This window comes from Ornithorhynchus anatinus, chromosome 6, assembly GCF_004115215.2.
Source record: "Ornithorhynchus anatinus isolate Pmale09 chromosome 6, mOrnAna1.pri.v4, whole genome shotgun sequence".
In the NCBI taxonomy this organism is placed as follows: domain Eukaryota; kingdom Metazoa; phylum Chordata; class Mammalia; order Monotremata; family Ornithorhynchidae; genus Ornithorhynchus; species Ornithorhynchus anatinus.
The window spans coordinates 18,799,990-18,825,333 of record NC_041733.1 but is presented as its reverse complement, the minus strand read 5'-3'; the positions used below and the strand labels follow the sequence as shown (position 1 = coordinate 18,825,333).

Below are 25,344 nucleotides of genomic sequence, written 5' to 3'. Positions count from 1 at the left end.
GGCGGCTGTGAGGGAAAGCGGCGGAGGCCGGAGCCGAACGGCAGCGGGGTCGCCCTGTCCTTCTTCTTCTCCTCTTCTTCTTCCGGCGGGGCCGAGCTCCCCGCGGGGACGCGGCGCAGGGAAATCGAAAGCGCAACCGAGCGGCGCGGGGCAGGCCGGCCGCCAGCCTCAGGTGGGAGCCGCCCCTCCCCCCTCCCTCCCTCCGTTGTCACTCAGGCGTATTTCTAATAATAATAATGTGGGTATTTGTTAAGCGCTTACTATGTGCCGAGCACTGTTCTAAGCGCCGGGGGAGACCCAGGGGAATCAGGTTGTCCCACGTGGGGCTCCCAGTCTTCATCCCCATTTTACAGATGAGGGAACTGAGGCCCCGAGAAGTGAAGTGACTTGCCCAGAGTCACCCAGCTGACAAGTGGTCGAGCTCTTCCTCAATGCAGAGCCCCGCGCTAAGCGCTTGGAATGAACAGTGGGGCGGCCACAGAGACCGTCCCTGCCACGGCTCTGCTGTCTCACCTCGGCCTCTCCTCGGGGCCTCAGCGACCTCCTCTGTCGAATGGGGGAGGAAGACGGTTAAATATGGAATAATAACGGTGGTATCGGTGAAGCGCTTACTATAATAGTGATGTTGGTGTTTGTTAAGCGCTTACTAGGTGCAGAGCACCGTTCTAAGCGCTGGGGGAGATCCAGGGGCATCGGGGGAGGCTCCCAGTCTTCATCCCCATTTGACAGATGAGGGAACTGAGGCCCAGAGAAGTTAATAATAATAATGTTTGTATTTGTTAAGCACTTACTAGGTGCAGAGCACTGTTCTAAGCACTGGGGGAGATCCAGGGGCATCGGGTTGTCCCACGTGAGGCTCCCAGTCTTCATCCCCATTTGACAGATGAGGGAACTGAGGCCCAGAGAAGTTAATAATAATAATGTTTGTATTTGTTAAGCACTTACTAGGTGCAGAGCACTGTGCTAAGCGCTGGGGGAGATCCAGGGGCATCGGGGGAGGCTCCCAGTCTTCATCCCCATTTGACAGATGAGGGAACTGAGGCCCAGAGAAGTTAATAATAATAATGTTTGTATTTGTTAAGCGTTTACTTTGTGCAGAGCACCGTTCTAAGCGCTGGGGGAGATCCAGGGTCATCAGGTTGTCCCACGTGAGGCTCACCATCGTCATCCCCATTTGACAGATGAGGGAACTGAGGCCCAGAGAAGTTAATAATAATGATGTTGGTATTTGTTAAGCACTTACTATGTGCAGAACACTATTCTAAGTGCTGGGGGAGATCCAGGGGCATCGGGTGAGGCTGACAGTCTTCATCCCCATTTGACAGATGAGGGAACTGAGGCACAGAGAAGTTAATAATGTCGGTATTTGTTAAGTGCTTACTATGTGCAGAGCACTGTTCTAAGCACTGGGGGAGATACAGGGTTATCAGATGGTCCCACGTGAAGCTCTCAGTCTTCATCCCCATTTGACAGATGAGGCAACTGAGGCACAGAGAAGGTAATAATAATAATAATAATGTCGGTATTTAAGTGCTTACTCTGTGCAGAGCACTATTCTAAGCACTGGGGTAGATACAGGGTCATCAGGTTGTCCCACGTGAGGCTCACAGTCTTCATCCCCATTTGACAGATGAGGTAACTGAGGCCCAGAGAAGTGAAGTGACTTGCCCAAAGTCACACAGCTGGCAAGTGGCTGAGCTGGGATTTGAACCCAAGACCTCTGACTCCCAAGCCCTGAGCCAAGCTGCTTCCCAGCTGATTACTGCTTCAGCCTCCTTGCTGACCTCCCTGCCCCATCTCTCCCAGCTTCAGTCCGTACTTCACTGCTTCCCGCATCATTTCTCTGCAAAACCATTCAGTCCCCGTTTCTCCACTACTCAGGAACCTCCAGTGGTTGCCCACCTACCTCCACATTGAGCAGAAATTCTTCACCTTTGGCTTTAAAGCACTCAATAACCTTGCCCCATCCTATCTTACCTCGCTCACTTCCTTCTTCAAATCCGCCCGTTCATTTCACTCTTCTAACGCCATCCTACTTGCCGTAACTTCATCTCGTATATCTCGCCGCCCAAGTCCTTGCCCTGCCTCTGGCCTGGGACTGTCTGTTGCCGAATTGTATATTCCAAGCGCTTCGTACAGTGCTCTGCACATAGTAAGCGCTCAATAAATACTATTGAACGAATGACTTCCCCCATCACTTCGGACAGTCCGCCACTCTCCTTACCTTCAAAGCCCTATTCAAATCAAATCTCCAAGAGACCTTCCCCGACAGAGCCCTCATTTTCTCTCTTCCCACTCAGTTTCTGCGTCACCCTTGGTTTTATACCCTTAATTCACCTGTCCCACCGTCCCACAGCACTAATGTACATGTCCGTATTTACTTATCGAACACTCTGTTGTATTTACTGAGTGCATACTGTGTGCAGAGCACCGAACTAAGGGTTTGGGAGAGTGCAATAGAGCAGAGTTGGTAGATATGCGCCCTGCCCACAATGACCTTTACATTAATGTCTGTCTTTCCCTCTAAACTAAGTTCCTTGTAGGCAGAGAACGTGTCTTTCGACTCTGTTGTATTGCACTCTCTCAGTTACTTAGTACAGGACTCTGCACAGAGTCAACGCTCAATAAGTATGATGGGTGCTGTCCAAAGTGGTGAGAAAGTCCCAGAGAGGCCGTTGTTTGGGTGAGAAGATGAGGAGTTCTGTTTTGGACACGTTAAGTTGGCGGTGTGGACGGGAAATCCAAGTAGAGGTGTCCGAAAGCCAGGAGGAAATGCGAGACTGTCGGGTAGGAGAGAGAGAAGCAGCTTGGCTCAGTGGAAAGAGCACGGGCTTGGGAGCCAGAGGTCATGGGGTCTAATCCCGGCTCCGCCGCTTGTCAGATCTGTGAATTCCCTCATCTGCAAAATGGGGATTAAAACTGTGAGCTCCACGAGAGACAACCCGATCACCTTGTATCCCCCCAGCGCTTAGAACAGTGCTTTGCACATAGTAAGCGCTTAACGAATGCCGCCATCATCATCATCCTCGTCAGGGCTGGAGATGTAGATTTGGGAATCATCCACATAGAGGTGGTAGTTGAAGTCCCTGTCCCACATGGGGTTCACAGTTTAAGTTGGAGGGAGAACAGATATCTACTCCCCATTTTACAGGTGAGGAAACTGAGGCCCAGAGAAGTTAAGTGAGTTGTCCAAGCTTACTCAACAGGCAAGTGGTGGAGATGGGCCTAGAACCCTGGTCCTCTGATTCCCGGGCTCTTTCCGTTAGGCCGCGTTGCTTCTCTGATGGAGTTTAGAAACTCTGGAGGTCTTAAAAAATAGGACAGAGTTACCCATCTGTTTGAAATAGAATGCCTGCCACTCTTAACCAGAATAGGGGGAATGGGAAGGAAACTGGCCAGCCTCTCAAATTTCCTCTTATCTAGACAGTTTTATAATTACAGTTGTTTCCCACAGGTAAGGAAAATATCCAGTCTAGACACTGGTGTTGATGGATAATGTTGGGAACCTGACCCATTTGTGGACTTAACGTGCCAACCAGGCTAGAGTCAGGACCATGAAAGATAGAAGCCTGGGTCTCTAGTTCATTTTCCGCAAAAGAGAAGGTGAGTTCCATCCTGCCCAACTCCTATCTGTCACAGAGATGAGTGAATTTTATCAGGGTTGGGCTCAGTCCTGTGATTTCCGTCACCGTGGCCAGATTTAGCGCTGGACTACTTTGGAAATCTGGATTCGTGATGTTTGGCATATTCTGGGGTGCCAGTTTTAGGAAAGTTGGTTCTACCCAAGAAATGATAGAATTATTAGTAGAAATAGTATTTATAAAGTCCCTAGAGTATACAGAGCACTAGACTAAACGCTGGGAAAGAAAACACTTGAGAACTACATACGATCCGTGGCCCCCAGTAGGATCACAACCCGAGAATAGAGGTGAACCAAAGACGCAGAAGCAACAATAATGATGTGTGGTATTGCTTAGGCACTTACTGTGTGCCGGGCCTCGTACTAAGCTCTGGAGTAGATACTAGAAGCAGCGTGGCTCAGGGGAAAGAGCATGGGCTTGGGAGTCAGAGGTCATGGGTTCGAATTCCGACTCTGCCACTTGTCAGCTGTGTGACTGTGGGCAAGTCACTTCACTTCTCTGTGCCGCAGTTACCTCATCTGTAAAATGGGGATTAAGAGTGAGCCTCACGTGGGACAACCTGATTACCCTGTATCTACCCCAGGGCTTGGAACAGTGCTCTGCACATAGTGAGCACTTAACAAATACCAACATTATTATTATTATACAAGGTAATTGGGTTGGACACTCCCCATCCCACTTAAGGCTCACAGTCTTAATACCCATTTTACAGATGAGGTAAGGGGGGGGCCCAGAGAAGTTAAGTGACTCGCCCAAGGTCACACAGCAGACAAATGGCAGAGCCGGGATCCAGGTCCTTCTGACTCTCAGGCCTGCGCTCTATCCACTAGGCCACACTGTTTCTCCAATGAAACAGTGAAATCAGAAAAATAATAGAGCAGGGCAGTGGAAAGAGCATAGGAATGGAAGTCAAGAGACTTGGGTTCTTATCCCTGCCCTGCCACTGGCCTGTCATGTGACCTTGAGTAACTCCTTTAACCTCGCCATACCTGTTTCCTCTTCAAAAGTAGTGTGCCTAGTGGAAAATGCAGATTAAGACTGGGAGCCCTATTTGCAGCGTGGTTCAATGGAAAGAGCCCGGGCTTGGGAGTCAGAGGTCATGGGTTTGAATCCTGGCTCTGCCACTTGTCAGCTGTGTGACTCTGGGCAAGTCACTTAACTTCTCCGTGCCTGTTACCTCGTCTGTAAAATGGGGATTAACTGTGAGCCTCACGTGGGATAACTTGATCTACCCCAGGGCTTAGAACAGTGCTCTGAACATAGTAAGCGCTTAACAAATACCAACATTATTATTATTATTATATGGGACAGGGACTGTGTTCAACCTGATTGCCTGGCACATAGTAAGCACTTAACAAATACCATTAAAAAAAAATTGGTGAGACGATACCTGCTGTCTTTGGGACCGCTGGGTCCGATCTGGTTATTCTGGTTATTCTGTATCTACCCCAGTGCTCAGCGCAGTACTTTAGCACCTAAAGATAGCAACAGAAATAATGATGCTTATTAAGTGATTACTAAATACAACAAGGGATATAAGGTATTGTGGATTGAGGAGGTGGGTCCCCCAATGACTGGCCCAGCTTTCCCAGTGCTGCTTCCCCTCCTGGCCGGAGGAAGAGGGACTGATGGAAGTCCGGCAGGGGAGGGGACGGTGTTCTTTCTCCCGGGCAGCAGGTCCCTGCCATTCTCTAAGGCTGTGGGTTCACCTTGCTACTGCTGCTTTCTCACCCTTGGGCAGCGGGGAGGTGGAAACGGTTCCCTTGGAAACACACACACGCGTATGCACTTTCTCTTCCAGGTCTGTGACTTTCTTGGATGAACGGGAATCAGAGGAATCACGCTTGTGAAATGGTGCAGCCAAACGGGGGGCCGGCGAGTGAGTTCGAGACCCTCAGGGAAGATTCTTCCCTGGGAAAGTCAGCCATGCTGCACCTGCCTGCAGACCAAGACCCTCAAGAGGCCCTACAACGGTTCCTGGTAGAGAACCAGGAGCTGAGAGGTGCGAATTCTTCATTCTAGTAATAATAATAAATAATAACTGGTGCCATGTGTAAGCGCTTACTACGTGTCAAGCGTCGTTCTAATTGCCGGAGTAGATGCCAGATTGCACACAACCTCTGTTCCACATGGGCTTCACAGTCTAAGTAGGTGGGAGGACAGGTTACAGTTTTTCGGAACCGTCCCCATTTTGCAGTTGAGGAAACCGAGGCCCAGAAAAGCCAGTGACTTGCCCAAGGTCACACAGCGGGCAAGTGGCGGAGCTGGGATTAGAACCCCGGTCCTCTGACTCCCAGGTCCTTGGGGTTTCCCCTTGGCCGTGCTACTTACCTAGTCTTAGGAGGCCAGTGGAAGACCCCAACCTAGTGGTAGGTGATCCCTTTGAGTTTCCTCATCCCCAGAATCTTTAGGGCGCATCCTTGTGAAGGAATCTGCATGGGACAAAACAAAACAGATGCAATTTGGAGAATGAATTGCGAGCTTCCATTTTTTAAGGATGCAAAAGGAAGCAGGCTTGTTTATGATTCAGCAGAAGCGGGCATAGCGGGGAGTTCTTTGTGAAGTGATTTTTTTTTTTTCAGATGGGTCAAAAGCCATTTGTTTAAGTTGGCACAAATATGAATTTGTGGCCTGGAGAAGGTGTACTTGGTGTGCTTCTCGTCGGGCCTGAAAATCTGCCCCTCGACAGCTGATTCTTGGGAGTGCTGGGGCTCATCTCTGCTCCTCACCTTCCCTGCCAGCCTGCCTGGACTCCGGCCACTGCCACGAGGGTCTCCGCCAGGCAGCAACACCAGCTGGAGAGAGCTGATGGCTGGAGAAGCCCAGTTGCTTTTTGAGGGCAGTGGCACTGGAGTGGATCCCATGCCCGCATCGTGCTCTTTTAACATTTGGCGACGGGAGGTTGAATAAAAGATTAGCCCCGTGCAGAGATACTTAAGTCAAAAATCGGTCTTTCCACTCTAAGTACACCTGAGCCATCTGAATCAAGCCCAGGGGCCTCAGCTGGCACTGGCTTCTGTTCCCAGGAGGTGGTAGGGTTGACTTTAATTGACAGGGACACTGAAGCACTTTAAGATTATGCAACTTGTTCTTCACTGAGTCCTTGCTCCTTCTACCCCAAAAAGAAAATCCTCATCCATCCGTCTTCTCACCGCTCCTCCCGACTGACCCGCCTCCTCTCCCGAGGGGAAAGAACCCAGTCCTGGGAGTCAGAGGCCCTGAGTTCTGATCCCTGCTCCGCCACTTGCCTGCTGTGTGATTTGGAGCAAGTCACTTCACTATGCGCTAGGGAGAGTACAATATGAATTAGTAGACATGATCCCTGCCCACAATGCTACACAGCACAAATGAGAGAGGAGATAAGTTTTATGAGATGAGAAAAGGGCTCATCAGTCAGTCTCCAGGGGAGCTTACAGTCCAGAGGAGATCAACATCAATCAATCAGTCAGTGGTATTGAGCACTTACTGTGTGTAGAGTGCTCCATCAAGTGTTTGGGAAAGTGCAATATTTGTTGGTAGACATGTTCCCTGCCCACAACAAACCATGCAGTGTTGAGACACCTGGGTCATGGGGATGAATGATTATTGATCAATAGAGATTCTTTCTAAAAATGAGCCATGTTAAGGGGACACATTGCATCAAAATAAAAATAATTTTGGCATTTAAGTGCTTACTATGTGCCAGGCACTGTACTAAGCGCTGGGGTGGGTCCAAGTAAATCGGGTTGGATACAGTCCCTGTCCCATATGGAGCTCACAGTCTCAATCCCCATTTTACGAGGTAACTGAGGCCCAGAGAGATGAAGTGATTTACCCAAGGTCACCCAACAGATAAGTGGCAGAGTTGGGATTAGAACCCATGACCTTCTGACTCCCAGGCTTGGACTCTATCCACTGTGCCATGCTGCTTCTCAGGAGCAAGGACGCGTGAAGAACAAGTTGCATAATCTTAAACTGCTTCAGTTGCCTCATCTGTAAAATGGGGATTGAGACCGTGAGCCCCACGTGGGACAGGGACTGTGTCCGACCCAATTTGCTCGTATCTACCCCAGTGCTTAGTGCAGTGCCTGGCACATAGTAAGTGCTTAACAAATACCACAATAATTATCATCATCATCATAAGAAAAGAGGGACCTGTCAAGTAAAAGTAAGCAGCAGTGTGGCCTAGTGGATAGAGCACAGACCTGGGAATCAGAGGACCGGTTCCAATCCTGACTCTTTCATTTACTTGCTGTATGACCCTGGGCAAGTCACTTAACTTCTCTCTGCCTCAGTTATCTGTAAAATGGGGATTAAATCCTCCTCCCTCCAATTAAGACTGTGAGCCCCATGAGGGACAAGGACTGTGTCCAGCCTGATAAACTTGTATCTGCTCCAGCACTTAGAACAGTGCTTGATGTAAGCACTTAACAAATAACATTAAAAATATTTATATTTATACACATAAATATGTAATGTCTATATGAGTATAGATAAAACCTATCTCCTTCCTCATTTTCACTATGTAGCAAATCACATACCATGTATTTGTATATACAACATATAACATATGTATATCAATCAGTGGTATTGAGTGCTTACTATGTGCAGAGCACTGTTCTAAGCACTTGGAAGAGTACAATTTAGCAGAATTAACAGACACGTTCCCCACCCTTTGCTACATAGTGAAAATGAGGGAGGAGATAGGTTTTATGGATGAGAAAAGAGCTTGTCAGTCAATCAGTCTATCATATTTTTTGAGCGCTTACTCTGTGCAGAGAGATGCAGCGTGGCTTAGTGGAAAGAGCACAGGCTTGGGAGACAGAGGTCATGGGTTCTAATCCCGGCTCCGCCACCTGTCAGCTGTGTGACTTTGGGCAAGTCACTTAACTTCTCTGTGCCTCAGTTAAAAATGCCATATGTAAAATGGGGATTAAAACTGTGAACCCCATGTGGGACAACCTGATTACCCTATGTCTTCCCCAGCGGTCTGAACAGTGCTTGGCACATAGTGAGCCCTTCTAGACTGTGAGCCCATTGTTGAGTAAGGATTGTCTCTATTTGTTGCTGAACTACTTTTCAAGCGCTTAGTACAGTGATCTGCACATAAGTGCTCAAGAAATGCGATTGAATGAATGAATGAATGTACTAAGCGCTTAGGAGAGTACAATGTAACTACATAACAGACACCTTCCCTGCCCACGATGAGTGTCCAGCCTAGAACTAGTCACGTGGAAATTCGGGGGACAAAGCCATGAACTAAGAAGCCCAGCAGAGGCCTGCCATGCTGAAAGAACAAGTCTTATCCTCCCTGACTGGCTATGGAATCGACAGAAATGACCAGAAGGGCATTAGTCGTCGGTTGTCCAGTTAACTCTTCCCTCTCTTTGTCTGTCGTTGTCAGAGGCCATCCGGCAGAGCAACCAGATGCTCCGGGAGTGGTACAAAGAGTTCTTAAACTTCCAAGCCAACCATAAAGAGGAGAAGGAATTTCTAAGGAGAAAATTTCAAGGGGCCCGGAACCTGGTGGAGCGGCTGAACTTGGAAAAGATCGACTTGAAGAGACAGAGGGAGCGAGCTCTGCAAGAATTGGAGCAGCTGAAGCGAAGTCAGAAGGTAGGGAAGAGACGTCCACCATGTCAGGGCTGGAGCCGAAGCCTCTCCCCGACCACTGGCTGGACGGCTTCCTCAACCCGAGAGGCCTCACCAGCGGGCCGGACTCCTCACTTGGTTCCCACTCTTCCTCAACCTTATCCCACAGCTTTTGGGCGTCCTGTCAGGTCTTGAGTCAGTAGTTGGTGAGGAAGGGATTGAGTTCTTTCTTGATCCCACTGCTGTCACGTGGCCTGATACTTGGAAATCTAGAGTTTAATGTACCTTCTGGTCATCCTTTTGTAAGGTTCAAAGTACTACAGAGAAGAAGATCAAATTTTGTAGGATGCTAAATTCTACAGTGAAGTTTCTAGAAGAAGTATAGCCTAGTGGAAAGAGCACTGGCCTGGGAGTCAATTCATCTCCCAGTTGCTTGCTGGGTGACTCTGGGCAAGTCACTGCACTTCTCTGTGCCTCAGTTCTCGTATTCTCCCTCCTACTAAGACTGTGAGCCCCATGCAGGACAGGGATTGCATCCAACCTAATTGACTTGAATCTACCCGAGCGCTTAGAACAGTGTTTGACGCAGAGTAAGTGCTTAAATGCCATAAAACAAAACAAGCAAATCTTCCGGTGCCTCAGGTGTGTACCTGGGTTGGTCAGGCAGTGTCATTTCCCTGTGCGTATATCACTTAGTTGTTGCAAACAATTAGAAATATATACCTTTCAAATCATGGCAGGCAGCCCTGGCCTTTGTAATCTTCTTTCCGTTCCTCTTGAAGTTGGAACTCCTCTTTTTTCTTTGTTGGGGAATGCTTGCTAGGGAAACTTTGTTTCCTACTGGTCCAGAGTTCGGTCTCACAGTCTCTTAATCTGAGAGGCCCATATGGGACAGAGACCGTGTCCAGTCTTCTCATCTCATGTCGAACCCAGCACTTTGGCACTCTGATCAGCACATGGAAAGTGTTTAACAGATGCCCCAAAAATTATTAAGAATACATTTATATCAAAGATTATGGGCAGAGATTCAGCACTGGCTGATGCAAGAAGGAAGAGGGATATTTTGAGACACCCAGGATATATAGTGTAGTTACGGAAAGACTGGAACAGGTGTGAGGATCTGGAGCCAATACAAAATGTCAGAGCTTTTCTTTGAAATGCTACTTTGAAATGCAGGATTGTAATTTTAGGAAGTGTAAAGAAACCGTATATCAAAGACAGGATGATTTTCGTTAAGGGCAAGGACACACTTAAGGAAAAATGACCCAGATTCAGGGAATAAGCTCAGAAGAAAGATCTAGCTGTCAGATTAGACTACAAACTGAGTAGGAGTCAGAGATATAATGCTATTGTTTTAAAAGTTGAAAAAATATTTGGAAGCAGTAAGAACAAATCATTCTTCCACCCTGATCTGCCTTTCCCAGATCCTTAATAGAGTGTTATGTCAAGTTTTGATACTCTGTTGTTTATAAACGGGGTGGGGAGGGGAATGGAGAGGGTTCAGGGAACAGCAACAACATTATTCAGATGCTGGAAATCTAAGTCCTTAGAGGAAACCTGAAAGGAGTTGGGGTTAGCAAGCCTTGAAGTAAAGAAGGCTCTGAGGCTTTAGCTATGCAGAGCAGTCCCGTCGAGTAGAACGTGGGGCTCTTTCATAAACCTATTACCATCTCCCTCTTTCCAGCTTGCTGCCCTAGGGACGGAAGCACCGGTTTTTGAAGACACAGAAACGGTCACACTCACCAATGAGCTGGTTGATCTTGCCATGGTAGGCTCTGACTCTTCCTTTGCAGGGAAGGGATATATATATATATATATATGTATATATAAAATAAATAAATTGGACCAATTATTATAATAATATACAATTATATTATAATAAATAAAATGGACCGATATATGTCTGTCCATTTTATTATTGACCTAGCTGTCAATATTTTGATAACCTCTCCCATCGGAGTGCACACTCCTTGTGCGCTGGAAATGAATGTCTCTTGGATATTCCCAAGCATGTAGTGCAGAGCAGTACACTGTTCCTACCGTTTTTATTGTTATATTGTCCTCTCCAAAGCGCTTAGTACAGTGCTCTACACGCTCTAAGTGCTTAATAAAGACAGTTGAGCGAGTGAATGAACGAATATTACATTTCCCACGAAGAACTGGTGATGAACAGTCACCTCTCTCCCTCCCGCCTGCTCACAGGTGCCTGGTGAGAAGACAGACTATCTCCAGGCTCTGAAGGAGCAAAAAGAACAACTAGAGAACCATTTGCAGCAGTTGCAAAAAACTAATCACAGCCTTCTCATGGAGAAACTGGCCCTCTTGACCGAGAACCAGGAGCTGAAGTTGAAAGTGCCCCCGAGGCAGCCTGAAGAGCCACGTCTCAAAGTCAAGGTAACGAAGGAACTGGGGCCGATCCTAGAAGGGCAAACAGCCCCCTCAGCTTCCTCCCTCCGTTGGGCAGCTGAGCCTAGGGTGATGGGCAGTCACTCTCCCGTAGCCTGATGGGCAAAACCAAACTGTAAAGGGGGTGAGGGGATGGGTGAGGGGAAAAAAAGAGGGAGAGAGAGCGAGCCTTATTGAAAGCACATTTCCAAGAGGCCTTCCCTGATTAAGCCCGCCTTTCCTCTTCTCCCACTCCCTGCTGTGTCACCCTGACTCGCTCCCTTTATTCATCCCCCCTCCCAGCCCCACAGCACTATATACATGTCTGTAATGTATTTATATAAATGTCTCTCTCCCCCTGTAGATTGTAAGCTCAGTATGGGCAGGGAATGCATCTGTTTATTGTTGTATTGGACTCTCCCAAGTGCTTAGTAAAGTGCTTTGCACACAAGCACTCAATAAATACGATTGAATGAATGATGTTTGGCTGAAGCATCTGTTCTGGGTGAGCATGACTGGTAGTGACATCTGATATTCCCCCGCCAAGGGGACTTGGGGAGAGCAGCCTTGTTTGGTTTCAGCACTTCTCACTGTCCTCAGATTGAGTCAGTCGTATTTATTGAGAGCTTACTGTGGGCAGAGCACTGTACTAAGCAGTGGGGAGAGTACAGCATAAAAAACACATTCCCTGCCCATAATGAGCTTACGGTCTAGAGGGGGAGACAGATGTGACTATAAATCAATAAATGACAGGAACATGAGAGCTGAGGGGCTGGGAGGGGGATGGATAAAGGGAGCAAGTCAGAGTGACGCAGAAGGCAAATCTCACAGTCGGTCGTCCGGTGAATCGTTCCCATTGTGTGCCTCATGGTTTGCTCCCCGCTGTTTACAGGAAAATGGAATTTTGCCAGAGAGGCTTTTGGAGACAGAGTCCTTGCAGGGGGCAAGTGGCAGGTAAGAACCAAGATGGCCAAGCAGAAATCATCTCTCTCCTCTGAACCATTCTCCGTTGCCTACCGTCCCCGACAAGTGTTATTATTATTTGTATTAAGCGCTGCGTGTGTTAAGCAGTGTTCTAAGCACTTTTTTAAGCCCTCATTCTTGAGAAGGGTCCCCAGAGAGGGCTTCTGGGCTGGTGGTGATCAGGAGCCCCTCCAACAACACAGCAGCTCTGGCTCCCGATCCAACACCCAGCCTTAGAGCTGCTGCTGTTCCGTGAAACTGTCCACGTAGCCTTGCACTGGGAGAGTCAAGGCCCAGCAACTACAAATTCTGTATGGAATTGGGCTTGGCTAGGGTCCAGTCCTAGGGGACAAGCCCTTCCGGCGGGGAAGAGAGACAGCCTTGGTGGTTCTACCAGGGGATGGGGGAAGCAGGGTGAGCAGGATCAAGGGTAGGCTGGAGAGTTGCTAGGCCCCCCTCCCTTAGGATGAGGAAGTTGTTCTCTCCTGTCCCCTGCTTCCACCATCATCATCATCACCATCTGCCTACCTCCCCCGCCCTTGTGGAGAGCTCCTTCATGGAGTAATGCGAAATTAGCGTTTTACTCTTCCAAGGGCTTTAGTAAATACTGTTGGTTATTGATTGAGAGGTGAGGGTTTGGGTGAGAGGGTGCAAAAGTGGAACTGAACTCATCTGTCCCTTTATAGGTGGGAGTGCCGTTCAGCCATTTCCTCTCTATACAAACTATCACCACATCCAAATATCTAAATACCCTATCGTGCTTTGGCTGCTGCAGCAGTGTCCTTGCTGACCTCCCTGCCTCCTGTTTCTTCCCACTCCAGTCCATACTTGTCTCTGCTGCCTAGATCATTTTTCTGCAAAACCATTCAGTCCATGTTTCTCCACTCAAGAACCTCCACCGGTAGCCCATCAGCCGCCGCATCAAACAAATTCCCCACCATCCACTAACGCTCTCAGTTGCCTTACCCTTTTGTATCTTACCAATTTCCTACTAAAACCCAGTCCGCAGATCTCATTCTTCTGATGCCAACCTACACTCTGTACCTCAGTCTTGTCTATCTCGCCACCCACCTTTTGCCCAAGTCCTGCTTCTGCTCTGGATCTTCCTCTCCCTTCATATCCGAAAGACCGATACTCTCCCCGCTGTCAAAGCCTTATTAAAATCACATTTCGTCCAAGAGGCCTTCCCTGACTGAGCCCTCATTTCCTTGACTCCTCCTTACTGCATCACCTTTCCAATAACACCCTTTATTCACGCAACTCAACCCCTCAACGCTGTACTTATGTACATATCTATTCATAGCTGTCATTTATTTTAATGTCTGTCTCCCCCTCTAGACTGTAAGTCCCTCCTGGGCAGGGAACACAAACTCTATTGCATTGTACTCTCCCAAGTGCTTAGTCCAGTGCTCTGCACACAGTAAGCACTCAGTAATTACGACTGACAATTTTTCTTTTGGTGGTATTTGTTAAGCGCTTACTATGTGCCAGACACTCTTCTAAGTGCTGGGGTAGATACAAAGTAATCAGGTTGGACATCCCTGTCCCACATGGGGCTCACAGTGGCTTAGTGGAAAGAAGCCGAGCTTGGGAGTCAGAGGTCGTGGGTTCTAATCCCAGCTGTGCTGCTTGTCAGCTGTGTGACTTTGGGCAAGTCACTTCACTTCTCTGGGCCTCAGTTACCTCATCTGTAAAATGGGGATTAAGACTGTGAGCCCTACGTGGGACAACCTGATCACTTTGTATCCCCCCAGCGCTTAGAACAGTGCTTTGCACATAGTAAGTGCTCAACAAATGCCATCATTATTATTACTTACTTTTACCTTTTTCCTCTCATAGTGCCAGGACTGGGAATTCAGATGAATTGCTGAAGAAGAGGCTGAGAGACACGGAAGATGAGTAGGTTTGGCTGGACCGCCTGAAGGGGTGGGAGGTCGGCAGGGGGAGCTGGGCCCTGTTTAGTCTTGAAAAAAATGCCCAGGGCCACGAGTCTTCATCGGACGATGGCATTTGCCTTACTCTTAGTTGCCAAGTCTCTTGTGGCTCTTGGGTAGCAGAAGATGGAACTGGGTAAGACCTCTATCTGGAGTCTTTGTCATTTCGACCAGCTCTTTCGCTGGCACTTTCTAAAGCCAGAATGTCTGGGCGTTGCCTTTTCAGGAACACATCTCTGAAGCAGGAGCTGGCGTCTCTGCAGGGGGAAATGACCCAGCTATTGACCAGGGAGAAGGAGGGTGAGAGGAAAGCCGAACAGCAGTTGCAGGCGTTGAAGAAGCAAGTTGAGGTAAAGTTCTCTGGAGGCTGTTGTTTCTCTCTCGCGCTCTCTCTCCTCTCTCTCTATCAGGACAAGAAGAAGGACCTAGAACTTCAGTTTTCTCATTTGGGCTCAAGGTTTAGGGCTTTGGGATATTGTGGGTTGCCCCTCAGGATTGTGGCTTCTAGTCAGCCACAGGAATATTAGCAGCTGGGGGCTTCTGGGCTGCAGAGTTGTAAACTGACTTGTAAGCTGGACATTGCTTCCCAGAGAAGCAACGTGGCATAGTGGAAAGGGTACGGGCCTGGGAGTCATAGGCCTTAGGTTTTCATTCCAGCTCCGCCATGTGCCTGCTATGTGACTTTGGGCAAGTCACTTCCATTCTCTAGGCCTCATTTCCTTCATCTACCAAATGGGGATTCAATACCCATCCTCCCTCCTACTTAGACTGTGAGCCCCATATGGAACCCGATGATTTTGTGTCTACGCCGTGGCTTAGTACAGCGATTGGCACATGGTAAGCGCTTAATAAAAAACACAATTCTTATTTTCCATGGTTTTTTGCCTCAGGGTGTTGGCGCCCAGGAAGATGTAGATTAGTGCCCAGAGAAAGTGGAATATTCTGACCTGCAGGGGCCCTCTCTCTCTACAGCAACTGACGGAGGATAAAGCCTCCGTGAAAGCCCAGGTGACATCGCTGCTTGGGGAACTGCAAGAGAGCCAGAGTCGCCTGGAAGTAGCAAATAAAGAGAAGCAGAGCCTCGAGGACAGGTGATGCCCCTCTGGATTCAATCAGTCACAGGGACCTGGGTTCTAACCCCGGCTCCGCTATGTCTGCTGAGTGACCTTGGGCAAATCACTTCACTTTTCCGCACCTCAGTTACCTCATCTGGAAAATGGAGATTGACTGTGAGCCCCATGTGGGACCTGGACTCTGTCCACCCTGATTAGCTTGTATTTACCCCAGCACTTAATATGGTGCCTAGCACAAAACACTTAACAAAGTTCATTAAAAAAAAAAATCTGGGCTTGGGGAATAGGTCTGTTTCTACCCCCGTTTGCTCTGTAATCTCGGTACTGTTGGAAATTTAGGCGTAAATGGAGAGGAGTGACCTGAACATTCCTCTTCTTGGTTCCCCTGGAGATTCCAGGAAAATCTATTAGGCAGATGTCACACACAAAAAAAGAGTTCAAATAGAAAAGGTTACAGTATTCACTTACTGTACTTCTGTTGAAATGAAAGCATTTTGAGGACCCAAACCAGGCTTTCTCTGAATTGCTTAGGGCACTAGGGACATGCTTTGTATAAACTAGTCTGCCTCACCTTCCTCTACTCACCTCCTGGAAAGTCAGCAGGCAAGTGTCATTGCTCGGGATCTCAGCATTCAGAGTAGGGCACCTGGGAAAAGTAGTTTCCTCTATCCCTTACTGGGAAAGAGTTTGTTTTTTCAGCTAGAAAACAGAATGGATATTAAACTTCTCAGGGAAGAGGTCTGTATGATCTCCTTTCTTTGTAATTCCCCTTGAGCTCTGCCCAGAGTAGGCGTTAAATACGTGTCGTCTAGTTGAGAAACTGCCATTGCCCGTCCCTTTGCCAGAAAGCAAACCTATGAGTGTTCAGGAAACTGAGCCAATTTGGGAAGGAACTGTACGCAATACTTTGCCCGAGTTAAGTTCGAAGTGACCTGCTTTCTCTTCCTCCCTTCCCTCCAGCCCAGGATCCTGAGCGTTTAAGGAAACACAGAGTATCACTTAATAGACGTGAGCTTGCCTCCGTCTGTGCTGGCCTCCAAGAGCTGGTCAGATGTGGCTTCTGGTTGCCTCGGTCTTGTGCGAATAGGCCTGAAGCTCATCTTCATTCTTGTCTTGAACCTCTTTGATTTTTAGTTGTGTCTTGAGGAGCAAAATCTAACTGACTCTTGCAAAAGAAGGAGTTGTCTATTTCTGGAGCTTTAATATTTTTCATGTGATGCAGCATTTTTTGTATAAATAAAGGGCTTTATCCATCACGCCAGCCTCTGGAGTTGGGTCCGGAGAAAATTAGATCCATTGACAAAAGGCTAGTGAGTTTAGCCTGGAGAAGAGAAAGCTGTTGACTGACTTAATCAATCCGTCAGTAATCTTTGTTGAGCACCTACTGTGTGCGGAGCACTGCACTAAACACTTGGGAGAGTACGGAATTAGACAAAATCCCTGCCCTCAAGGATCTACAATCTAGCGGGGCCAGACATGAAAATGAATTACAGGTAGGAGGAAGTAGTTGAATAGAAAGATGAGTGCTTAAGTGCAAGTAGGGGGAATGTAATACTTAAGGGCTCAGTAGAGGCAGAGGGCTGAGATGACAGTTGGGGGATAAAAGGTGAGGAGATTAAAAATCAATTGGGGAAGGCATCCTGGAGGAAATTCAATTTGAAGATCGCAAGGACAGTGATCTGTTGGATGTGAAGAGGGAGTTCCAGGCAGAAGGGAGGTCGACTTGAGGATTCTGTTTTCAGGAATATGAAGAGATTCATTTTTTGAGGGAGTACTGACCAGTTTTTTTCAGGAAAAAAAGGAGGGACTAGAGTTAAGAAGCAGTGAGAGGGCATCTAGTTGGTCAAAAGGGAGAACCAGTTGTGAGGGTGATTTACCCTGGAGATGTTTTATAAAGATAAGCACCACATCAGGATAATTGAAACATTCATCTGTCTGGAGGTTGGAGGGCCAGGCCAGTCAAAGGTTCTTTCAGGTGCTACGATTTTTGGATTCTTTTGGCATACGAGGGAAGCAGCGTGGCCGAGAGGAAAGAACACGGGCCTAGGATTCAGATGGGTTCTAACCGCAACTCTTCTATTAGTCTGCTGGGTGACCTTGGGCAAGTCATATAACTTCCCTGTGCTTCAGTTCCCTTATCTGTAAAATGGGGATTTAATCCTCCCTCCAACTTAGATTGTGAGCCCTGTGTGGTATGAGGACTGTGTTCCATCTGATTATCTTGTATCTACTCCCCCGCTTCAGGCTTGGACCTGTAGTAAGTGCTCATTGTGGGCAGGGGATGTGTCCGTTTATTGTTGTAGCGCACTCTCCCCGGGGCTTAGTACAGTGCATTGCACACAATAAGCACTCAGTAAATACGAATGAATGAATGAATGTATAACAACTATAATGATAATTAAATGGAGGTACAGAGGAGTTGAGCTTCTTGTGCAAAGAACACATGGGCCCAGAGGCTTAGCAGTTGCTGAATTCGCATTCATCAACTAGAAGCCACTCTAGTAAACTTGTTTTCTGCTTGCATTGACCTCATTGTTTACTTAGGCCCATTTGGTGTGGCAATACAGAGAGGCAATTTTCTGAATTTAAAAGGGTAAATTCCAATGCTTAGAACTGGATGATTGGGCTCTGTGGCTTCCCCCTCCAGAGGCCTCACTGATCCATCTCTCTCTCTCTCCCCCTCTGTCCTTATTCCTCCCTCCCGCTGGGAAACTAGAGCCCGAATTGCAAGTGAGAAAGCCAAAAAGCAAGAGAGTGAGAACGAGACCCTTCACAAGCAGCACAGCGTGCAGGTGGACCAATTGCGACTGCAAGCCCAAAACCTGGATTCTGCCCTGCGCATGGAACGCCAGATTGCCTCTGAAGAGAAGTGAGCAAGGGGCTCTGGGGGCACTGGAGGGGAAGTTTCCCTGGGGAGTGGGAGGAGAGTGTTTGACAGCAGTGTCCATCACATAACTCAGCTGCAGGGCTCTTCGCCTGGGTCAGCATTGACCCAGCGGGCATTTTAGTTGCCCTGTGCTTGCTGAAATACTTTCCTTCAAGATCCGAAGATAATGAGAGGAGGAGTTTAAGGGCAATTCTCTTCAGCTGCATTTCAGAAAACGGAACATTCCCTTTCCCCTTTGCTGAAATTCTGAACACACCATGCAGAATGACACGCGTAAAGTTTGGCCCCTAGCTGGCTTGAGAAGGATCTGGAGAGCCACCATTCCTGTTCCGCACATCATTCCACTCCCCACACAGATTCCGCTATTGTTTTTGCTTCGTGATCATCCTCAGGGGTTGAGGGGTGGAGGTGATGGGCAGTGGATCTGTGACTGCCTAGAATTCTGATGTATGGCATTCTTATACCGTGCCACATGCGTAGTGGTCGGTTCAATAATTATTGATTGCGGGGGACCGGGAGAGGAAGCACCAGGCTGGATTTGGGCACCTCTTTTTGCTTCCTGGACAGTGCTGGGTTGGGACAAACTGCTGCTTCTGGCTTTACTGCATTTACTCTCAAGATTGGCTCACCTTTAGTCTTCTGCAGTCTGCTGGTAGCCATACAATTTCTGGGTGACATCGGTGTCCGTGCCTGCTGGTTTCCGGTCAGTCATCCACGCTAATACATATTGGAAACCTAAACAGCCCATAGAATATTTTCCCAGCTTGCCATTCCCTGGACTGCCTAAATTGCAGAAGGGTAAAATTAAGGCAATGTCATGATTATGGCAGGTAGCTCTAGATGATCAACTCAAGTCTGAACGAGACTCTAAGGTGCTCACATAAAGGGGAAATCTTACAAGAAAGCTTACAGTTCAGAACAAGGAGGAGTCGCTTTTGAATCAGAATATTCTGGCTTCTAGGCGGAAGCTGGCACAGTTACAAGCCGCCTATCACCAGCTCTTTCAGGAATACGACAACCACATCAAGAGCAGTCTGGCAAGCAACGAGAGAAATCGGGTGAGTGTTTCTTTCTCCAGTCTTTTATTTCCATATCCACTCCCTGCTTGGAGAGCTTCCTCTACCTTAATCCACTGCATTCAAGAACACGGATTTGTTCAGACGGCTTTGGAGACTACCGCCACTGTTTAATTCGAGTGCTGTCAGGTCTCCTAGGCTGTGCTCTGCTTTCTCGTTGGTAAATTGACGAGAAAGAATCTAGAGTGTGTTGACCCTTTAGGTCGTTCAGTGTTTCGAATGGAACCTTCCTTCCGATCCCCTTTTAAAGCGTTGGGCCCTGGATTTTGCCGTCCTAACGTCTCCCAACTGGAACCTTTGCTTTTACAGTGTCTTCAGGGCTCCACTCTCATCCTGTACCCTGCCCAGTTGCTAGCTCCTGCTCCTTTTTCTGTGGAATTGATTTCCCAATTTACAGGGAGACCGAGCACGAATCCTTCCCCTGGTTCAAGGACGTAAACTTCTTTCAGTGACCCTAGGAGGTGCTTGGTACTTTTGGTTCTGCTCACATGCCTTACTCCCTCTCCCTTCTACGTCACCCTTACCCTTGGACTTCTACTTTTAACTACCGCCACCCTCAGCCCCACAAACACTTTTTTTCTGGTATTTGTGCCAGGCACCATTTTTCAGCTCCACCCCAGCCGGGCCACCTTCCACATCCCTTTAATTTGGGGGGTGGGAGAGGGGAGAAGGGGTAAGGAGACCAGTTTTGACCACCCCAGATGGGGCAATCGATAGTTTTTCTCCCTTCCCTGTTGATGAAGAAGCAGCACAGCCTAGTAGATAGAGCACAGGCCTTGGAGTCAGCAGGTCCTGGTTCCTAATTCTGACTCCCGCCACTTGTCTGCTGTGTGACCTTGGGCAAGCCACTTCACTTCTCTGGACCCCAGTTACCTCATCTGGAAAATGGGAATGAAGACTGCCCCATATGGGACAGGGACTGTGTCCAACCTGATTCACTTGTATCTACCCCAGGGCTTAGTACAGCCTGCCTGGCACATAGTAAGTGCTTAATAAATACCATAAAAAAGCCCCAAACCAAACTGTCACCCTGCCCAGATGGAAGGGAGTCAAAAGTTGGGCTCAGCCTGAGTAAGCCCGCTGATCAGAGCGCTGGCCTGCTAGTGGCACCATAGTGAAGCCCAGAGAGAGATTCAGGCTGCCGTCGTCCTGTCCGTCTCTTCCGCACCTCAGTAGAGGTCTCCGTTTGAGCTGACTTGCCCTCGTTCAGGAAATCGACCTCCAGCTGGATGCCCTGAATCAGCAGCTGCAGCAGGCCGAAGAGGCTCTGGTGGCGAAACAGGAACTGATCGACAAACTCAAGGAGGAAGCGGAGCAGCACAGGACTATCATGGAAACCATCCCCGTCCTGAAGGCGCAGGTGAGTCAACGGTGCCCTTCCCCATCTGACCCCCGGCAGCTCCCTCAGACTCACGCCTCGGGGCAAAAAGGGCGGCTGTCGATGAAGCGAGTCACTCCTCCAGAGGAAGGTGAACTGAATCAGCCTTTTCTTTTTGTGTAAATATTGAAAAGTGAAATGTCCTCCAAAGAGAACAACAACGGCTCCTTTCTCTTGGGTTCCTTAGGCTGATATCTTCAAGGCTGACTTCCAGGCCGAAAGGCAAGCCCGGGAAAAGTTGGCCGAGCGGAAAGAGTTCCTTCAGGACCAGCTGGAACAGATGCAGAGGGAGCTTAACAAATTGAAGGCTGATTCCCAAGAAGCAACCCGGTGAGTCCCCTGGGTTCTGTCCCGACAGCACTGTTCACCAAAAGCCAGGTTGCTGAAATAACCATCTTTCCTTGACTCTTTACCATTTATCTGGAGAACGTGGGCTTTCTTTTTTAACTGTATTTGTTAAGTGCTTACTATGTGCCAGGCACTGTACTAAGCATTAAAACAGATGCATGATAATCAGGTTGGAGCCAGTCCATGTTCCATATGGGGCTCACGGTCTTTAATCCCCCTTTTACAGATGAGGTAACTGAGTTAAGTGACTTCCCCAAGGTCACACTAGACAAGTGGCGGAGTCAGGCTTTGAACCCAGTTCCTTATGACTCGTTCATTTATTCAGTTGTATTTGAGCGCTTACGGTGTGCAGAACACTGTATTAAGCACTTGGAAGAGTACAGTATTACAAGGTAACAGACTCAGTAGTCACATTCCCTCCCGGCAATGAGCTTACAGTCTAGAGGGGGAGACAGGCATTGATATAAATAAATTATGGATATGAACGTAAGTGCTGTGGGGTTGAGGGAGGGGTGAATAAAGGGAGCAAATCAAGGTGCAGGGGTGACGCAGAAGGGAGCGGGAGAAGAGGAAGTGAGGGCTTAGGCTTTAGCACAGGTTAAAGGAAATATCGAACTCACTGCGATTCACAGGTCACTGTTGTTCTTCTTGTCTCTGGACTAATCAACAGCTATAGCCTTTCTGGCAGAAGGCTCTTAAGGAAAGAAGGATAATTTATCCACAAGCAGATTGTTATTAGATTTATTATTAAAACTCATTCATTCCCCCACCTCCAAATTAAAAAAACCAACACCAACAGAAAACCCCTTCACTTCATTACTGGAGCAAAGACTTATTGAAAATCTTGTTGCAAGTGAAAACGTTTGAAGTTGTTAATTGATCTTAAGCTTTCAAAGGTGTTTTATTAGACATCTCTTTATCTTTCCAAAGGGAGAGGATAGAGGACATGAGGAGGCGACACTTAGAGAACTCTCAGCCACCTTTACCCCAGCCAGGTGAGTGTTTTCCTTCTTTTGGGAGAAAAAGCTTGTAGGTTTTGTCATTTCCTCACTTTTTTTTTCTTGGCAGGGTGGGTGGGGAGCGGTGGCGGGGGACATGGTTATTAAGCTTCGGTGGTTCTAATCCTGACCCCGTCACTTGTCTGCTGTGTGACCTTGTGCAAGTCACTTCACCTGCTTGTGCCTCAATTCTGTCATCTGCAAAATGGGTATTCGTTACCTGTGCTCCCTCCTACTTAAAGATTGAGCCCTATGTGGGACTTGATTATCTTGAATCTATCCCAGGGCTTATTCAGTGCTTGGCGCATAGTAAGCACCGAACAAATAACACAATGTTGTTATCATCATTATTATCATTAATAACAACAAAACCCCTCCGGCATCGGCCTATCCAGTAAGAAGTTCCTGGTTACTAGAGATTGGCAAATGAAGTCAAGTTATCTTCAGTAGGATTTCTCTTATCATCAGCTTTCACAAAGCGCGACCTGCCTTTCCCGTAATTTTTTTTTATGCTATTTGATAAGTGCTTACTCTGTGCTAGGCATTGTACTAAGTGCTGGGGTAGATAGAAGCTAATGAGGTTGGACACAGTCCACGTCTCACAAAGGGCTCAGTCTTAATCCCCATTTCACAGTTGCGGTGCCTGAGGCACAGAGAAGCCGAGTGATTTCCCCGAAGGTCACACAACGAAGTGATGGGGCAGGATTAGAATCCAGGTCCTCTGACTCCCAAACCCCTGGTCTATCCAGGAGGCCACTCTGCTTCTCGATGGACAAATTTAACCATTTGTTCACCTGGTTGCAGTGAGCAATAACAGCTTGAAGAACCACTTCCTTGCCCAATGAGGTCTGATCTGAGAGTTGCCAAAATGACCTCATCCCTGCAAGTTTTTATAGTTCTCGTCATTCCCGTTTTCCTCTAAAGCCTATCTTAATTTTTAGGATTAGAGTCTAATTTATTTGGCTGGGATTTTATTCCTTTGCTTGGCCTCTCTGTTCATATGCATACCTTTATATAATAATATTCGTTAAGCGCTTACTATGTGCAAAGCACTGTTCTAAGCGCTGGGGTGGGGGGATAGAGGGTGATCAGGTTGTCCCGTGTAGGGCTCACAGTCTTCATCCCCATTTTACAGATGAGGGAACTGAGGCTCAGAGAAGTGAAGGGACTTGCCCAGAGTCACACAGCTGAGAAATGGCGGAGCTGGGATTAAAATCCACGATCTCTGCCTCCCAAGCCTGTGCTCTTTCCACTAAGCCATGCTGCTCTTCCTAAAAACATGTCCCTGCCCATTTATTTGTTCAACCGTTTCCTCTACATTTTTTCCTCCTGCGCTCTCACTTTAAATTATTTTTGCTGGCTTCCTTTCATTCAGTTGTATGTATTGAGCACTTACTATATGCAAAGCACTGTACTAAGCACTTGAAGCTTTCCGACAGCAGGGGACTTGCTTACTGTTCTACTCTCCCCAGTACTTAATGGGGTGCCTAGCATTTGGCAGGGGCTTAGTAAATATCATTCACTGGTTGAAGGGTAAGTTGGCGGGGGGGGGCGGGGGGGGGAGAAACATGAATAATCAGGGCTAACAGTAAGTAAAGGAGCTCCGGGACTGTGCATTCTAAGGAGAATTGAGATGGGAAGAGGCTGTGCCCTCCAGCTGGTGGCATGACAGATGGATATTTTCCTTTCTCCTCAGCTCATCTCGTGAACCATCTCCCCTTCCACTCGTTGTCCACCCAGAGAAGAAGCCTTCCAGATGAGCAACCTGATTTCTGTTGCCCAAAATGCCAGTATCAGGCCCCGGATATGGACACCTTGCAGATCCACGTCATGGAATGTATCGAGTAACACTTCTCAAGGGTGAAGAGAAGGCAGCCGGGGACGTGAGCAGGACCCGCAGCAGTGGTGCTTTTTCTTCAGTGTGCTCAGGGCTGCATCTCGCTACGTCTTTTTTCAACCTAGATTTGAGTTTGAGGTCTCCAGCAACGTGGGTCCCGTGGAGTTCAACACCACACACCTTAGGACCATCAGGGCCGGCGGCCGGGAAGTGACGAGGGGACCTCGTGGTTGGCTATAAGATTTGCGCTTTAGCCTCTGACGGGCTCTACGCTGGCTTTCCTTCCTAGCTAGCAGATCCAGACTGTGGGGGGCAAGAAAAAATAATCACCCTTCTTGCTCCGTATAGTTCCTCTATCGATTTTCACACAAACGGAGCAGACCTTTGCACTATTTTGAGCTTAATTCTGAAGTGCCTCTTGCCACGATATTTTAAAATGCACAAAACAAGCATCGATTTGCATTGTACAGTGAATGTATGTTGAATGTAAAGGACTATGCCCTTAATCTTTTTTCACGTGGAAGTGGGGGTGAAGATGATAAAGGTCACGTTCATACCTCTCCCCACCACCCCATTTTAATGAGGCAAATGTGGGGAGGGGAGGCAGGTCACCGAAGTTGACAGGTAAGGTTACTTTTAGTAAATGAGCAGAGTGAATGCTGATGTGTAGATGGCTGTATTCTTTTAAAGAATGATTTTCTTCAGGTTTCTACAAGATTGAAACTCCCTTCTTTGACAAACTGGCTTCCTCTCTCCTGCCTTGCGGAAGGAGAGATGCCACGGACCACAGCCTGCAAGTCCCTTCCCTTTAATACAAGTGCATCTCTGACCAGGACTTGACCACACCGTGCGATCGAAGGGCTCCGCTTTTCATCTCATCGGGAAGCAACGCCATTTCAGAAGCCCAAGCCCTTTTCCCTCCTACATCAAGCTTAGGGAGAGCCGTGGCCTGTTCCTGGTGTAAGTGTGAGTAGGTGCCTTCAATTGCAGTACTTCTGCTCTGGGGAGAGCAATCAGTTGGTTGAATGTTCGATGTGTTCAGAGATTCTTTCTGATGAAGTTTCTTTCCCCTCCAGAGCCCCCAGGTCTAGCTCCTCTGTTGCAGGTTACTAAACTGTTTTCTGTGCTGCTGCTACCAATCAAAAAAGAACAACTTGTGCCTTTCCATCAATTAAACTAACTTTAGTATTGGTCTCAGAATTGATCGTTGCCCTTTCCCACTTCCGTCACCCCACTTCAACGCCCACCTCGGC

General features: G+C 47.9%; 1 protein-coding gene across 2 annotated transcripts; it reads left to right on the top strand.

The window, feature by feature from the left end:
* On the top strand, positions 1-25,291 carry IKBKG (inhibitor of nuclear factor kappa B kinase regulatory subunit gamma). Of its 2 annotated transcripts, XM_007670780.3 has the most exons (16): positions 1-172; positions 3,455-3,603; positions 5,443-5,643; positions 9,025-9,236; positions 10,897-10,980; positions 11,415-11,606; positions 12,490-12,551; positions 14,400-14,459; positions 14,721-14,844; positions 15,467-15,585; positions 18,284-18,436; positions 19,416-19,512; positions 20,741-20,890; positions 21,096-21,238; positions 22,187-22,251; positions 23,951-25,291. In XM_007670780.3, the coding sequence occupies exons 3-16, from the start codon at positions 5,460-5,462 to the stop codon at positions 24,100-24,102; spliced, it is 1,797 nt and encodes a 598-aa protein (XP_007668970.1). In that variant the 5' UTR covers positions 1-172; positions 3,455-3,603; positions 5,443-5,459; the 3' UTR covers positions 24,103-25,291. The 2 variants fall into 2 exon arrangements, with proteins under 2 accessions (XP_007668970.1, XP_007668968.1); XM_007670778.3 differs by lacking the exon at positions 3,455-3,603.
* The last annotated feature ends 53 nt before the right edge of the window (positions 25,292-25,344 follow it).